This window comes from Melopsittacus undulatus, chromosome 1 (genome assembly GCF_012275295.1).
Source record: "Melopsittacus undulatus isolate bMelUnd1 chromosome 1, bMelUnd1.mat.Z, whole genome shotgun sequence".
NCBI lineage: Eukaryota > Metazoa > Chordata > Aves > Psittaciformes > Psittaculidae > Melopsittacus > Melopsittacus undulatus.
In genome coordinates, this window is record NC_047527.1 from 92,220,073 (window position 1) to 92,237,955 (window position 17,883).

Sequence of the window (17,883 nt, forward strand, 5' to 3'; positions counted from 1 at the left end):
AAGATACTCCAGTGTCTAAAGTATAAATTATTAAGACAATTATGAACACATCTGTTGTTGAATTCCAGCACTCTTTCATATCTTATTTTTTTAATTCTATGAAGTTCAACATGAGAAAGCATCCACGGTACACTTTTCTTCCTCGGAAGCAGAACTTCAGGTCAGATCTGCATATGCAGAATTACTACATTGCAATAGACATTTTCATCATTTTACCTCTCAAAAAGAAAACCCACAGCTCATAACCTGATTTGTCTCAATAATTATCTGTAACTGATGACATCTATGCTGAATAAAGACAGCTGGAACACTTTGTCCAAGGAAATGGGGAACATGATGAAAAATACCCTTCTCACAGCAAGAATACACTCAGAACTGATTATTCTTCACCTGTCTTTGAGTTCACCAGAGAACTAAGCATTCAGAAAAGGCAGTTCTAGAAAAGGGACAGAAAATAGGCACTATTTGATGTCTACTTTAAAAATACTAGGTCAAACATTTTTTTAAAGCCTTATTTCTATTTCTACAATCTTTTGAAGTCAAAATTTGTATACAATATACAGAGATCTCCAACTTACTATTAGATTTGCTTATTGGATTCTTCTTTTGGGGTTTTGACCCCCAAAGCTTAGCAACACTGGAAAGTATTTTGACACCTCTAATATCAAAACCCTATTAAAAATGTAACTTTAACAGAAGTATTAAAAATCTCTTTTCATCTTCAGCTCAATCCTGTCCCAGTTGCCAAAACCACAGCATTTCACACAAGCCCAGCCAAACTACTTATGCAACTCCTTTCACATGCTTCATCAAACTTCTGCCAATCAATTTATTCCATGCACTGCTCTGGATAAAAACACTGTAACATGCTTGAAATAGGCACCTAGCAGATTAGCTTAAAGATAACTTTACTCTAAAAAAAGTGTCTACTGGAGATCAACAACTTTTCTCTCCACAGAATTTACCACAGACGAATTTGAAGCAACATGCTGACTTTGGTGGCAAAATTACTATTCTTATTCTCAAAAGCCACTGCAGGAAAGGCTGACAGGTCTAATTCCCAACACAGTGTTAACCTCCAAAAGATACAGTGACAGACAATACAGACACAATTAACTGACAACAGGGAATAACAAGATTAAGGATCTAGTTTCTGAAAATTTCAGAGGGCTATAATTATTAACAAAATCTGGATTTTGGATATTTTCAGATCTTTCAGATAGTTTAAAGGCCATACTGACAAACTAAGCAACTTTTCTACCAAATTCTTGAGACAGTTTAATCAAAGATTACCACTCATCATAATCACATTCCCAAGCTAACTTTCTACATTATGTAACTCTGGTATTTATTGATGGTAGACATCATACAGGAATCTACAAAATACACAAGCAGAAAAATTCTGAACTCTGACTGCAAAGCATACCACTGTCAGAAAACAGTTGTTTCCTTATATAATTTGTTTCTCTCCAGATACATATTTACATTTAAAACATGTGTCCAAACAACATGCAGTATTCTCCATGGAATTTTACTCAAAAAAGCCCAAAGTCTATCTACAGCCCAAATATTTTAAAGGTAGCATGATCCTTCTTCCTTGAAAAAAAACGTTCATTCTTAAGTCCTCCCTGAATCTTTTTCCTTTCCTTCGACTGCAGCCAACAGTATTATCCCCTCAAAATGTTTTTTTTGAGCTGTGATCTCAGATGGCAGAGCCAGGTTTATACCCACAATTCATTTTATGAACATCTGTTTACAGAGAGTGAAACACTACTGTATTGTTATGCTGAAAGGTAGAAGGTGTTTGAAATATCTTCCCACTGCCATGACCTGTGAGAATTTTGCTCATCTTGCAGGTTTATTGGGCAGACAAAAAGCAGACACGGAGTCCAGCCAGGCTTTTATTACCACAGGCACAAAGCAAAAAAGTGGCAAAGACACAAGCCAGTGTCTAAAAACAGAGAAGGTGCATAGACATTTTCAAGTGGTGGAGAGCACCTGATTAGGTACCAAATGAGTGCACAGCCCCAGCCCACAGACTGTGAGCAAAGGAGCATGCCAAGTTCAAGGAGGGAGAGTTTGAGAACATGAGAGCCAGTATTACCCTGCAGAAATTCACTAGGGTCTAGCTGACTGTTTTTAGCTCCCATGAAGCAGAAGCAGGCTAAGCACAACTGCATTGTGAAAACAGTTACTCCCTTTTAGCATTGTGTCTTATTGCAGAGGAAAAAAAAAATTAAGCTCTACACAGTCATCGTACAATGGAATCAAGCTGTCATACCTTAGGACTTTCAAAACAGGAGAGAGATACTGAGCACACAGGTACATAAATGTGAAGTAGTTGATAACAGGAGGGAAGAAACACCAACAACCACTGTTAGAGAGTACTACAAGGTAAGTTACTCAACAGAGTCAGACACAGAAAGCCAATGAAGATCCTGGGACACAAGCAACACACACATATGCTACCATACCAACTGTAGATGATTAAATGGAATCAAAGCTTTCAATTCAGATTAAGCAGCAGAGTGCTGCTGGGAGCTGCTAACAGCACTCAATCTCTTATTCTGAAACACCATCATTTCCAGAGATAACATTTTAAACATTATCTTTAAAGAGCATAAGAGAATGCAGGTAGAAGGTCAGGAGGACAAAAGGCAGAGGAAGGTAAAGTTAAATTTGAGAAGAACAGAAAAAGGCATAACTTTATCTATGGATATGTTTGCATACAGAAACTGCACAAAGGCTTAATATTAAGATTACCTATGTATGTTTATAGAGCCTGCGTGCTGATAAATCAGCGTGGCTACTGGTCTCAGCCATGTGCATGCTAACCCAGGAACTGCAGGATAGCCTATGTCCTGTGCTGACACCTATTCAGAGGCAGTTAAGATGGTAGATCTAGGTTTCTGCACTGAGATATGAAGTGTGAGCAAGTGATCCTGTACTACAGTTACACAATGGAAAGTCTCTTCCACAGAGAGAAGAGTGAAAAAATTATTCTTTCCCGTTTAATAATTTTTTCCTGGTACTGCAAATACCCATGCAGTACTGCAAGTTACCCACTGAACACTCAGCTCAATCATTAAGGTCAATAGGAGTTTACCCCACTTTTCAGCAAAGTATTTCAACTACATTGTTTCTAATATTTAATGAAGTCCTTCAAATTTAGCCAAAATGTTTATACTCAGATTTATGGTTCCATTTAGTACCATCTGTGTTGTGATCTGCAGTCAGCTCTACTGCTCACAATGAGTGTAGCCTGAAACACTCTTGAGAACAGAAAATTACAGATAACAGAGTGTATGCTTGGAGCATGTTGCAGACACTCACAAACACCAAATCAACACTGCAGTCAATTAGTCATCCCTGCAAAGCCAGTCCCCACACTCTTGAGTTTTAGGAGATCCCCATCAGCTTTGCTTCATTACCTAAGCATATGCTCATCTTTCACTGTATCTGAACTAGTGAAACAGCAAAAGAGGCCCAAACCCACCTACTTTTTCTCCTTTCCTATCCCTGGCATTGCTCTTAACTCCATTGCTGCCACCTCCTCCCATCACCAAGTTCACAAGGACAGCCACAAACACCAGGTATAGCATGAAGAACACAGGCTAATAAAGCCCTGCTAGACACCCAATATTTCCACTGTGCAACCAGGGTGTGGGAGTCCAGCACTAAGTCTTCTGATCTGACTCTGCAAAGGAGGGTGAGGCCCCACAATGCTTATCAGCTGAACTCCCATGAAACTGAGCTGCAATTCTTCTGTTTCAGGAGCTGCAACTCAGCTAATTAGCTCTGCCATAAATAACCCACAGCCAAAATGATCTACCCACAGATCTGCCTGCATAGCAAATAAGAGTTACAAGAAACAAGATAGAAGAAATAAAGCAGGGTAATTAGATGTGGTCTCTCAAAAAGTTGACAAAAATACTTAGAAGATAATGAGAAGTCATCTATTAAGGAAGAAGAAAGACTCAGAACAAGTAGATCAGTCTGAAACACCATGAAAAGTCATATGAAAGGGTACACAGGGTCTGAACTCTGATAAGTATTACATTAATTACTGATCCAAGAAAGCAAATATTACTGAGGTCAGCAGTTTGCAAAGCAGGTGAGCAGCAATACTGCAAACAAAATTCAGGTTTGACAAATACAGAAGTTCAAAATTACTCAAAAAGGTGATCACGTTAATTTTTCAGTGCAGCTCTCCCACTTTGACCATCATCACCAATATTTTACAAATCGAGCAGCACTGTTTTTAACAATTTTCAATGTAATAAGGAGTCAATCGTTTCCTTTTTGCTTAGCCATTCTACTCCAAAACTAGCTAAAAGTTATGGGTTTTGACTATAACTCCAGACCACTTCAATTTCTTTCCATCTACTACATCTGCAAACTGAGACTTAAAGTAAAAGAGTATCAATAGAAAGACATGCTGCAAGAGACACTAAGACAAGCATCCCATTTCAAATACTCTTAATGAGCAGTACTGAGCCAAAGAAGTGATCTGCTCATATGCAGAAAGACCTATCAGGAGAGAACAAAAATAAAAGTCATGTGATTTTTGAAAGAATCATGAATTACCCAATCTAGATCTTTAAGGGAGAAGCTACATCACCATATCGCACCCTTTGCTCCTTCCATGTAAAGGAAAAGTGCTGTAGCAGATACATAACTTGTTTGCTATTTTGGATGTCAAGTAGAATAATAATCATTAAAGTTCGTCAAGTTCAAACCTTTTCCACCATTATTTGAGAAGGAAAAAAAGAAAAAAAGGCAAAGTTTCTAGTCTAAGCCAACACTCACCTTGAGCTCACTAAAGTGCATCACTGCTCATTACAGCTACGAGTCAACAGATTGTCAGACTCTTATTGCTCTTAAATGTTTCTTGAAAATAAGAAAATTAGCTAATTTAGTTTTCAGTTTTCCTAACAACTGCATGTCATTAACATTTCTCTTTTCTTTCATTTACATACTTTGATGCAGAATTCCTCCCTCAAACTTCAGTTCTGCAGTTCCATTTTAAAATATCTCATTTCAAAGTCCACAGACAAAGTCCCAACATTTACTTTCCCTTTTTAATCACAGGAAAGGCAAGCAGGCAAGAGGTCACTTGTGTAAGCAACTCACTTGCCTCTGTCTTTTGTCAAACATGATGAAGATGCAGACATCTTGAGAAAAAAACATGCATTTAAACTGTGAGATCCTCCAGGAGTCATCCTACAACACCCTTCTTGACAAAAGATGAGAGATCAAGATCAAGTTGGCTTAGAGAGATTTTTTATAAAACTTATTTTAAACCTTGGTCATACGAATGCAAATTTTTTCAAAGTCTATTAGATCAATCTTGTGTGTGAGCCATACATTTCTTCCTCTTCCAGGTGAGAAATTCTCAAACAGCAGCCAACAATATGGGTCAGACCACACACCAGAAGAACTGTAACTCAGAACACACATGAGCATTATGAAGCACTAAGGGCATTCAGCCTGCCCAACACTGCAATCTGCATTTCTGTGTTTAAACTATCACAAAATTGCTAGATGACATTCTGAAATTTCAAATAAAGGTAAACTACATTCCTTGAATCATGTGCAAAGCAATCTGTGTGTGCAGATGGCAATAAGGATAGATTAAACTAAGGGCACAAAGCTTGTATACCATTAGTATTTCTATAAAAAAAAGTTTCTTATTGCCACACTCACAGCTGCAAAACTGATACTTCAAAAGCTACTTGAGAGAATGCAGCCTGCCCGAAGAGTAAACAAGAGAGGAGATTAGACTTCTTAGATAGATGTCTAAGTTCAGTACTCATCCACTAAAACTTGCTGAGCAGAAAACAAAATTGGCAAAAGTTACCTTCTAACTTTCACCATGAGCAAGCCAGACATCCCCCTCCTTCAGTACTCAGCACTTCTGACATGAAGAGGGAATCCAACAATGGAAATGGGATGCTGAAAGGGACAGATCATCTACTGAATTAAGAAAACTTAAATGCTGCATCTTCAAAAAGACTTTCATCATTCTTCTGATGGACACACAAGTGTTTCCAATTAGACTATTTCACAGCCAATTCTCAATCACGATGTTTAATGCAATATACAGTAAAAATTTAGTGTTAAAATACGAGTTATGACTATACAATGAAAATTAGGAATACAACATGAACTTCACTACAATGTTATAAACACCTCAAACAATAAACATACTAAGGACTTGGAAGCTCTTGACAAGGAAACTACATGGCAAGCTGTACAGTATTCAATGGTCTGTTTACAAGAACTGGTTTTCCTTTTTGTTTCAACTTGGATCTCAACCAGAACACACATGAAGACTGTAGTACCACCCTGGAGAATGCCAGTTTCTCATACACATTTTCACAAGGATGGAAAAAAGCTTAGTGGATGCTGCTGAGTTTTTGCTGGTTTTTTTTCCTCCAACATGTACTTTGAGCAGTTTTATCACATTGCTGGCCATCCATTTCTGTATCTCTCCTCTGCCTTTTATTATCCTTCTAGTCCTGGTCCCCACATATCCTTTCTCTGTATTCTACCACATCAGCAGCAAATCCATTAGCAAGCCATTCTTTCCACTTCCTTATGTGTCTGGTTCTCTGCAGCCACTGAAGCAGCACTTCTCAAGGGCACTCCAGTCAAGAATGCAGGTACAAGGATTAGATTTACAACAGAAGAAGAATGAGAACTATTCAAAAGTTTCTTCTTTTAGATGTAATAGGCACTACGGAAAATGCCAGATTGTTTTCCAGAAGGTTTCAGAATAGCATATCCACTGTGGTCGCAGTAAAAGCTCCAAAGCCTCAGTGGTAGAATGATGTTCCGTAATGCATTTCCAACAAAATCTTCAAGAACCATCTTTTATCCCAGTACAGTACAACAGCAAAGTAGAGGAAGACTGCAGATGGCTTCTACTCTTACTCCCTTACATAACTTCAAAGTACTCTTTAAAATACAGACTCAAACTTTACAACTTCTTGCTGAGCATTCAGAGGATAGATTTGTCTTAATATCTTCAGCCACATACAGTGAGTATAGCAATATTTCTTTATTTTATCAAACAACCAATTTATATTTCAGCCTGATTTCATTAGATAAAAGTCTCTGAAAACATATTTGAAATCTAATGGAAATTCAGAAACATCTCGAAATAGGGAATGACAACATGGTATAACAGCAAGGAAAAAAATATCAAAAACCATCAAGATGCTCAGGACTTGCATCATTCAGGGAGATGGCACTAGTGAGCCAAAACAAGTCTGGAGCACAGCAGACTTACATCACATTGCATATATTAAAAAAAACTCATATTGACAGATGCTGACAGAAAAATTTCCCAAAGCAGACCAGGACACTGCTCATTCAGGCCCATAAAGCAGCTTTGCCAGTAGAAAACTTCTGCCAGCTCTGTGCCTTCACTGGAATGCTCCACTGACTTGTCTTCAGCAAAAGCTCATCTACTGTAAAACAAGCCTCGGCTTTTGAATCAGAACGTAAAATTGAATTTGAAGTAAATAGGCAACAAAAATAGGAACTACGAAGTATTGCATAATCCTTTTCCTTCAATTCTGAAAGAATTAAATTTGTGAAAGACCTTCTGAGCTACACTGCATGTGATTTTAATCATAAAGTCAGACAAAAAGTGGAAACCACATGGGAAGAAGTATTGAGTACTGTGCTTTCTTATCTAAGATCTCCTGTTCCTTGTCATCATATAAAAAAATATTAAGCAAAACAGACAGCTCCACATACTTGGATTTAATGCTAGAAAAATTACTCCAGTAGCTCAAGGCAAATTCAGAATTTTGAAGCTTTATACTGGAAAAAAACTTAAACTCGCATGGAGGCTTTTGTACAATACTTGGATTGACATTTATGTTTCAAAAGAGACTGTGGAGTAAACAGAGAAAATGTAAATTCAATAAATAGGGTATCATGTGCATTTTTTAATTTTATTTGCAAGTCCAAAATATTTCTAATTTAAAAAGTCAGGAAAAAAATTAAGTGTTGACACTTTCAGCAATGTGTTTTTAAAACAAAGCATCAAACTTTATAGAAAGGTTATAGTTCACAATGCATCCTGGTAGTTTTTTAAACATATTGAACAGTATCGTCATAAACACGTGCAGAGATAAGAATGCCATTCCAGCCACAGCAGCTGCTTTCATTCATGTTTATTAAATACTTAAAATTCTTTGAATATACATACACTGCGAAAAGAAGACACAGTGACACCACAAATCACAACATAAGCCAATACTAGCCTACTATCTATGCTGTTACTGAACACAAAGAGGCAACAGCACAGGTTTGGTGGGGCTAGCACCTAGAAAACAGACCACATGTTACATACCCAGGTGCTCATACACAGTGAGGCTCTGCCCCTATCTTCAGCACCACCATTAACCATGCTCATTACCAGAGACTAACACAAGCACACAGCAACATTTCAGACACACCTTTCTACTGCTGTGCTAACTGATATACCTCAAAATAAGTATTATACCATCAACAGGCACCAAAATACATTCATGGCTTTATCTGTCAAAAGAGCAATTGTGGTATAAATCTTCATTCTAAGTTATAACACTTACATAGCAAGTAAGTTACTATAGGAAGGTAAACCATTAGGGACTTCATTAGGGGCTGTTGCCATATAGATTGCCCTGTGGTGATCTATGTGAAATGAGAAGGAACATTCAGATTACCTCCTAGTGAAAAAGTTACATCTTACAAGCCACTAACTTCACATTATCCGAGGAAGAAGTAGATGTATATGGTAAGCATGTACATGCTTGAGGATGTCTTAACTTTGGATGCAGCAAAATGCCAAATAAAGGTTGTAGCTGATGACCAAGGAATGTATTGGTTCAGGATATGTTTACAAATTTCAATAGATATTTTGATGACTGAGGGTTGTTGGCTGGTTTTTTTAATTATTATTTTTAGATTAAAAGGCAACTATCAAAAATAAAGGCCAGAACTGCAGAAGTTAATTAACACAGCATCAGAAAGCCATAGATTTCCTTTTCCTCCCAAAACATGAAATGACATAAAGGGACACCCTCCCTTGGCATTGAAAACAGCTTGTGTAACTCCTGCTCTTCATCAACATGGATATCTTGAGCTCATGCCATTGATTTTCAAGTTCTATCAGCAATGCATTTTTCTGATTGACCTTCATACAGCAACTTTTCAATGTGTTTGTTGTTTACTCACCAAGCTCCTCCCTCAGCCACCAGTGAACACCCATCACACGCCAGATCATGAAGACACACAGTCAACTCAAGCTCCACCTCAAACTCTGATGACCATTTTTATATCAACAAAGTCAGGTACTGACTAGACAAGCTTGCACCCCTTTTATTGTCTCCTGTAAAAACAGACACAGTAACATTACTTTCAGCCAACAACATGACTATTTTAGTTAACTTGGTGCTTTAGGTCACAAGTTAACTTGATAGTGAGTCCTGTGGTGCACATCATTGCACAGTGGAGGTCTTTTTCTCTGTAGACTACACTAAAATTCACTGTCTTGAGCCAACACTTCCACACCTTGTTGAAGAGCCTTGTCCAAAATGCCTCACAAAATACAAGGAACCAAGCAACTGGAGAAATTATTCAGTTAAGCAACAGCATCTGTAAAGCACTGCTGCAGCAGCTGGCATTTTGCTATAGTAGGCAGTAATTGTTTCCATGAATAGATTCAAACCATGCCCAGGGGAGGCTAAGTAGGCAAAGACATTGCACTGCTTTCCCACTGTTAAGGACAGTCTGTCCATGCAAGAGACACTAGCAATATAGCCAGAGGCAGTTTCTGCTACTCAATCTGCATCCAACTGTAGATGTATGAAGGTGTTCAAATCTGCTAACTTCTCAAACGCAACTGCAGCAAGTACATTAACAAATTTGAAAATTTAGCTCTAATCTTACTACCAGACATACCACCAGGTTGACTCCATGAACAACAGCCTGTGCATGCTACACTGCAGACCTGAGACCAAGAAGGGATTTGCTTCGTCCCCAAAAATTCGTAACGTGATTTGCAACCCCAGCACTGTGTGGTACAGACCTCTAGGGAAAGGCAGCTGGTGTGAACTGCTTCCCTCTGAGCTCAGATTCTGCAGAAGAGGGACTTCTTAAACATTTCCTAAGGTATTATGAATCTAATCCACACCTGGGTCACTACAGTATGTTCACAAGTATAATTTAATTTTGAGAAAATTAAACTATTTAATTACAGTGAATCTAGTCATAAGTCTGAAATCTTACTATAAACACAGTTAACAAACCTACTAGATGCAGAACAGCACAAAGATAATCTTGTTTCCAAAACAAGAAAGATATCTACTATTGACACTAAGTAAGCAAAAGAGGTGAAATTAAAACATTTCTTTTCGTCCTGATATCCCCAAACAAAAGGGCAAAAAAAGAGCTGCACATTTTTTAAATTCATAATTCATTTAAATAAACAATATATTCAAGGTGCATTGACTAGTAATCCACTAGTAAAACACCTCTGGCTGCAGTAATAAGCTATTACAGGTCTACCTGCCCCTTCTAAACAGAGAAGTTAAGTGTGCCCCAAAGGCCAGCTAATCTTTTTAACCAATCTTTTAATGCTCCACAATGTAAGCTTTCCTAACATCACAGACCAGAAAAATTGAACAAAGCTGAACCCGGCTTTACTCAGACCTGTTTGAACATAACACTCAGTAGTCCAAAAACAGAGAATGGCTACAAAGCAATGATTGCCCAAACATGGTCATACCAAGCACAGTTTTCTTTCTCTTCAAACACTTTATCTATTTTTATTCTGAAACACTGCCAGCTAAGTGTTACTTACCCACAACCCCAACAGTCTCCAACGGTAGTTTCTTCTAGCAATGCCATTTTAAGGCCAGAGCACAAGGTCCTAACAGCTGTCTGGATCTTATAAACATGGTAATATAATGAATGTTGCATTTGTTCGCAGTTCAGGCCACCTTAGGAAGAACCAAGAACCATGCCAGACAGTATTATGGATTACAAGTTTGTTTTCTCATTTTGTTTCAAATTATATGGAATTTAAGAAAACTTATTTCAAAGAACTGCATCTAGTGTCCCATCTGAGGCAAGAATGAATTAAAGCAATACAAAAATAGCTCCCATAATGCCATTTTCCAATCACACATATTTCAAATACATCTCTTCTGCAAAGGTTCAGAGCTAACAGTTCACATCCTGAACATGGAGGTCTAACAGGAAAGGTAAAACAGAAAAGGTCCAAGTCAGATTACTTTTACAATTTCCTGCACAAAAAGATAAAAGTTGCTGCCTCCTATTATTTTATGATCTACCTTAGACATGTGATAATTCAAAGTATATTTCATCAAAGGCACAATCTCATTGATCAGTCCTTCCAATAAGGATATCATTAGCAGCTGTCCTACTTCAGCTTTCACAGGTTTCAGTAGCAGAAAGTGACCATTAACAGAAATGCTTCTTCTCCCCCTACAACAGCACTCTTCTCTCATCTCTATTGCTATCCAAACCAACATATCCAAAAAGATTAAGTGCCACAACCACCACATGAAGGACTATGCACTAAAGACCATCCAGAACCACGTTTTCTCCAAGGCAGGGGGAACAACAGATGTTTTCTGGAAACAAGAACTTTAGGACAAACTGCCTCGGGATGAAATCTGTGCTTCAGATACTCATCCTTGAAAGTATCCTGAGCAACAAAAACTAGATACACCCACATCTCTTCTTAGATATTTTATTAAATATCTTATACCTACAAAAAAAAAAGCGCCCCCACATATCACATATTTTGGAATCTAGTAGTTTAAAGGTATAAGAATTTTACCTAATTAGAACTGGGCCTTGATGCTACTTGTTTGTAATCAAAATGAAGATGGAAGACAACAGAGCAAGCAAGCCATAAAATGTTTTTTAAATAAAGGCAAGAAAGATACTTTCAGGAAATAAATTAATAATAATAAAAAAAAGTGGTAATTTTAAGTTCAGCTCCACACTGATGATTTCTTTCCCATTTTCTGCCCTGAGATTTTTAATAAGGCAAAGTTCGCACAAGGGTGCTGTGCTTTAATGGAGTAAGTTGCCCAACAGATGAGTATGTGTTTTGGTCAACACTGCAGCTGAAACATTACTTCAGTTCTACTGTCTCCATAGTTCCTTGTTTATTTCTGTCAAGACAAATGTTTTGCTTACTAAAGAAAAAAATCATGTCATGAAGAACTGTTGTCAGGGAACTAAAACTTTTTAGATCCTATGCATTAAAATTGTTGCTTAGAGGAAAGGAAGGAAAGCATATTTTATCAAAAGCAGAGGAAGAACGCAGAAAAACCTGATTTGTCCTACTAAGAAATAAAATCCCTAAAGTAAAACCATATTTTTCATAGATACAGAGGTGTGAAAATTCCATTGTAAAAACCAAAATATTTTGAAACATTGTAACTCCATGCTGTAATTACCTCCAAATTACATTTCAATGCTGTACCTTATTGCCAACAACCAACATTTAAAGGAAGACAGCAGGAGGTACACAATTGGGTTTGAAACATAATACCCACTTCTAAAAGACTTCAAGTTGGAACATTTTTTTCAGGAAGAGTGTACTTTAAGGAAATACAGATTTCCAGGTGAAGACAGGAAAAAATGAAAAACAGAGGGTTCCCAGAAAGACAAATGTTCTTCTGGGGAAGAAAGGGAAATCTGTATTGGTTTGAGGGAGGAAATGGATATGAGACAGAAGAAACTAAACAACACACAAGCACATTTAGGCAGATGCAAAAGAAACTACTCCTACTAATAAAACAAGGGTTAAAGGTATGAAGTCCAACCACCAACTTATAAAAACTTTGCCAGCATCAGAGATTATACCTGATACAAGCTAATGAAAACCTTTCCTTTCTGAACTCTGCCTCCTATTATTTCAGCTGATAATGATTTTCCTGTGCTGAACTTTCAGACTCACTTCAGTTTTACTATGTTTCGGTTTTCCCCCTTCATTAGTTTAGAACATTCCAAGTCCTGCATTTGTGGGGAACAGCAGGCCTGCTGCTTATAAAAGAACACAACACTTGTATTTAATAACAATTACTATTTTGTAGCAGTGTTTGTTAAGGTACAGATGCTGTGTGGTCTAGCAGTCAGAAAATGCAGTCAGAACCCTGTTATAATTTATCGTTATAACTTATTGCTTTAGCTTAATAGGATAGTGAAAGTTGGACAAATGACAGCACTGTCTGGCAGTTTAGGTTTTTTTCACCACTTGTAAAACAAGCACTACTTGCCGATCAAAAATCCTTCAGAACTACCCTTAAATAAAACTCATCGACTGCATCAGCATACATTTGAACTTAGATTTAATTCAGTAACTCCTTACAGAATAGCCAAAATGAATACAGTTTGATTTCCCCAACCTCGGATATTTTTCCAAGAGCAGATGCTACAATTATTAAAGAACTACTTAACTTTACTTTTGAAAATTCTATCAGTATCTTTTAAGATTATAACTGAGACAATAAAACAAACAGCATGGTCCTGAATTCTACTCCCCACACCCTTAGCCTCTTGGCTTCAGATGAATTAAGAAAAGCAGCCCTGGAAACCAAATTTGCTTTATAAGGCTACTTATTCCAAAGTGCAGTACAAACTTGTACTTCCATTCAGCTAGAAAAGGGAAATTTCCATATAAAAAGATAAAATGCAAAATGGAAGAGGTAAGACTACACAGAATATTAAAATGATGCATACAGTAGAGACAGACCAATTAATCACCCTAACAAGTGAAATAATTTTTGCAATGACATGGTTGCTCTGAAAGAAAATCCAGTTGATCTATATAAAAACAAACTACACAAAGAAAACCAAAAATCCATTTGACATCTCTAGCCCTGCCAAGGCATCAATCCAAGTACAAGCAGCAACTACTCAGAAATTCAGAACCAGTTTACACAGACATTTAACAGTGGGTACACATAGAAAAATAGAATTCATTTTTCATTATGAGAAATCAAACTATTTATCTTGACTACAAAAAACAGCAGCAGTTTAGCACTGAAGAAAATTAAGGATCTTCACAAGGCACTAGGCAAGTGCCAAGTCCATTAGACACCTCGGTGGGCTACATAAAACATCTGCCACTAAGAGAATACCCCAACTACACGTTTGCATGTGTGTGAGTTACTGCAAATCAGTATTTCTGACTGCTATTTCCAATAACACAAGGCAGTTGTTTCAAACACACAAGCTACACATGTAGCAGCCAGAAAAATCCCAGCCTCACTTTGGGCTGCAAGAAGGACAGCTATCACTTGCCAACACACCTGTCAACAGTGAAGTCGCACACAAGTGTCACAGCTCAGCCGGAAGGCTATTGGCACCGAATCAGAAGCAAATTCCAAGCAACTAAGAGAACATCTATATGCTACAGGTATTAAAGCCAGATAAACCCAAGCCACAGAAGCTCTCAAAAGACAAGAGAGTCGTGGCATGGTCCCACTGAATACCTGCAGGCCAATATGCACAACAAGCAAAATTCACACATGACAAGCTCTTATTAAGTCATATGGCCTTTAGGCTCCTTAGTTTACTGAAGCAATGACTTTTAAGTCTTAATTCTGTTCTTGCTTTGTAAACTCAAATTGTATTTCATGTTTTGTATGTCAAATTCCCTCTCTTTAAAAAGTTAATGTCATTCTTATTATAGCAGTGTTGTGATGGATGCCATACATACAGGAGGAAAAAAAACAAACTATACTTTCTAAAACAGAATAGTCTCAAGAAAAAAAGATTTTTCATTATACAAATGGGATGCTAAGAGCCACAGAGGCAGCATGACTTGTAGAAAATCACACAAAGATTTATGAGAGGCAGGAAATAAGCAGAGATCTTTCAAGCATATTAACCACAACAATGGTTCAGCAGACAATGCAAATTGGATTTAAGTTAAACTGCTGTGATTACAGCTATACTCCCGTATGAGGATTTATGCAAGAAGCAGCTTCACATCTTGGACATGTAAAAATAGAAAAAGTCTCAACCTTTTCTGCTGTAAAACTACAAAAGCATGATACTGCCTTTGGAAAAAATAAAAAAAGCTCACATTAGATTCTTCATAACTACTATGAACTAAATCAGAAACATTCTCAATTAAACCTTGAGCAGTTGAAACGTGTTCAGATTAAAGTCTCAATAACCATGCAAATGATTTCACACTTTTTGGCATTAAACAGATCAACTTAAGTTGAGCAATCAACAGGTAACCTAACAGATAAAGCATACATCGTAACTATTCCTCTTGCACCTCCCAGTCTTTCCCTACACTCTCTCAAAGGAAAGAAATCTTTTCCTGTTCTGATCTATTTTTACAGTCTAGTGCATTGGTATTTTGGATTATTTCCAAGGGTATTCTTTACTGGGGCATCACAACTAAATGCCACATTTCAAAATTATTTTAGCATATTCTCATAGGCTACTTCACAGACCACCACTGAATTAATGGAGGATCTAGCAATTACAGCCTTTTCAAATGCAAATACATTAAAACCTAATAAACAAACTTAAGGAAAAAAAAAAAACATCACTAGCTAAAATTCAGATTCTGCTTCTTGTTCCCTCACAGGTTACATCAAGTTATTAGCCTGAACCCCAGGGAAATTTGGGAAAACAGCATGCACAGGCAGACTAAGTCTTTGCCTAATCAACAGCTCATTTCTTTGAGCAGTTAATCAAAAATCAACTTTTAAACCTGGTAGGCCACTAGGGATCTTCTGTCTGCACACCCCAATTTGGGTACCTCCGACTCCCCTCAAGAGGCTAGGTAAGGAAGGTCTGGTCCTCGCTTGCTGGGACCACAAACACAGTGACCCCAGGCCAGCGCCGGCCCTCGCCCGCTGCCCCGAAAGGCAACCGGGTGAGACCAGCAGGACCCTGCCGCTCTCCTAACAAAGCCAAGCGCTTGCGAGGCTGAGCAGTCGCGGCCGGGTTTTTTATATGGGGCACGGCGAGTGGGGCTCTTACCTTTCTCCCTGCTTGGTGTTGGAAGGCGGAGGGTGAAGCACAGTCTGGTTCCCTTCCATCTCCACGATGCACTTGGTATTCAGGTCCAGCTCTGCAAGGCGACACGGCGGGGGACTGTACCCGGGGCCAGGGAGAGCACCCCTGCTCTCCCCGCCGCCGGAACAGCCGTGCCTGTGCGAGGGACCGCGGGCCGGCGGCGGAGGGTGGTGGTGGTGGTGAGGGTGCTGTGAGGGGGTTTACCCCCGCCGGCCAGGGGGAGAAACCGTCCGAGGCGCGCCCCGGTGCCGCCCCCTCCCCGCACCCCGCCGCCCCTTCCCCAGCGCCGCCGGCCGGTTACCTCTCCTGTTCATCGGCCGGACCCTGACGGCAACTTTCACCTTGGTGTCCGACATCTTCCCCCCACCCCCGGGAGCGGCCCCGCTCAGCGGCAGCTCACGGCCTCACAGCGCCGCGCACAGCGACACGGCGGAGCACCAACGTCCATGCCGGGGCGAGGGCGGGGGGCCGGGGCAGGCGGGGAAGGCGAGAGGCGGCGAGGGAGGGAGAGAGGGAGGGAGAAGAGGAGGAGGAGAGTCCGGCGCCGGGGAGGGCTGTAGTGGCGCAGCCCCAGTCGCCTCCTTGCTCAGCCGCGGTCCACACGGGCTCTGGCGCTGGCTGCCCACGGCCTCGTTTGCATAACTGCGGCTGCTGCTGCTGCTCCTGCTGTAGCCGCCTCCCTGCCAATCCCGACCGCCATCTTCCACCTCCTCCAGCCGCGCCGCCGGGATTGCGGCGCCCAGCCGAGCGGAGACGGGAGGGGAAGGACCTTGGAGCCGGAAAAGAACGGAAACACCCGAGCCTCCTCGGTGCAAGGGGGGGGGTACACCCCCACCCGCCTCAGGCGGCCGCCTCCTCCCAGTGAGCATGTGCAAAGGGCAGCTCTGTGCAGTGGCGAAGAGAGCGGGAAGGTGGCGCTGGCGCGCTCGGCTCCGCATGCGTAAAGACGGCGGGAGCGAGGAGTGGGGCAGGTGTGGGGTCAGGGGCTGCTGAGGGGCCGTGCCCCCGGGCTCTTCCCGACAGACATCGTGGCGGTGTGCGTTGCCGGAACACATCCGGCAGCTCGGCTCTCTGGACAGCAGGTTTCCCTGTGGCAAGCAAGAGCCACAGAGAAAAGCCCACAGACCACCCCAAATGGAATGCCACTGCACTAGGGGACTTTTAGTGACGAAAGATGTGCGATGCACGATGAGAAAATAAGCATAGAATCACAGAATGGTTTGTGTTGAAAGGGAACTTAAAGCTCATCCAGTTCCAACCCCCTGCCATGGACAGGGACACGTTCCACTAGACCAAGTTGCTCAAAGTCACGTCCAACCTGGCCTTGAACACTGCTAGGGATGGGGCAGCCACAGCTTCTCTGGGCAACCTGTGCCAGTGCCTCATCACCCTCACAGGAAAGAACTTCTTCCTAATATCTAATCTAAATGTGCCCTCTGTCAGCTAAAGCCATTCTCCCCTTGTCCTGTCACTACATGCCCTTATAAAAAGTTCCTCTCCAGATTTCTTGTAGGTACTGCAAGGCTGCTCTAAGGTCTCCCTGGAACCTTCTCTTCCCCAGACTGAACAAGCCCAACTCTCAGCCTGTCTCCAGAGAAGAGGTGCTCCCACCCTCAGAGCTTTTTCATGGCCTCCTCTGAGCTCACTGCAACAGATCCACATCCTTCTTGTGCTGGGGTCCCCACAGCTGGATGTAGTACTCCAGGTGAGGTCTCACAAGAGCAGAGGGGGGAATCACCTCCTTCAACCTCCTGGTCATGCTTCTTTTGATGCAGCCCAGGATACAGTTGGCTTTCTGTG

General features: G+C 40.4%; 1 protein-coding gene across 4 annotated transcripts in view; it reads right to left on the minus strand.

The window, feature by feature from the left end:
* KIF13A (kinesin family member 13A) overlaps window positions 1-16,540 on the minus strand; it is a 110,698-nt gene extending 94,158 nt beyond the window's left edge. For all 4 annotated transcript variants that reach the window (XM_034064124.1, XM_034063839.1, XM_034065074.1 and 1 more), the window contains exons 1-2: window positions 16,385-16,540; window positions 16,048-16,138 (exon numbers count right to left, since the gene is read on the minus strand). In XM_034064124.1, the coding sequence (XP_033920015.1) occupies window positions 16,048-16,138; window positions 16,385-16,439 (146 nt within the window). In that variant the 5' untranslated portion in view covers window positions 16,440-16,540. The remainder of the gene's footprint in view (window positions 1-16,047; window positions 16,139-16,384) is intronic.
* Window positions 16,541-17,883: the final 1,343 nt, after the last annotated feature.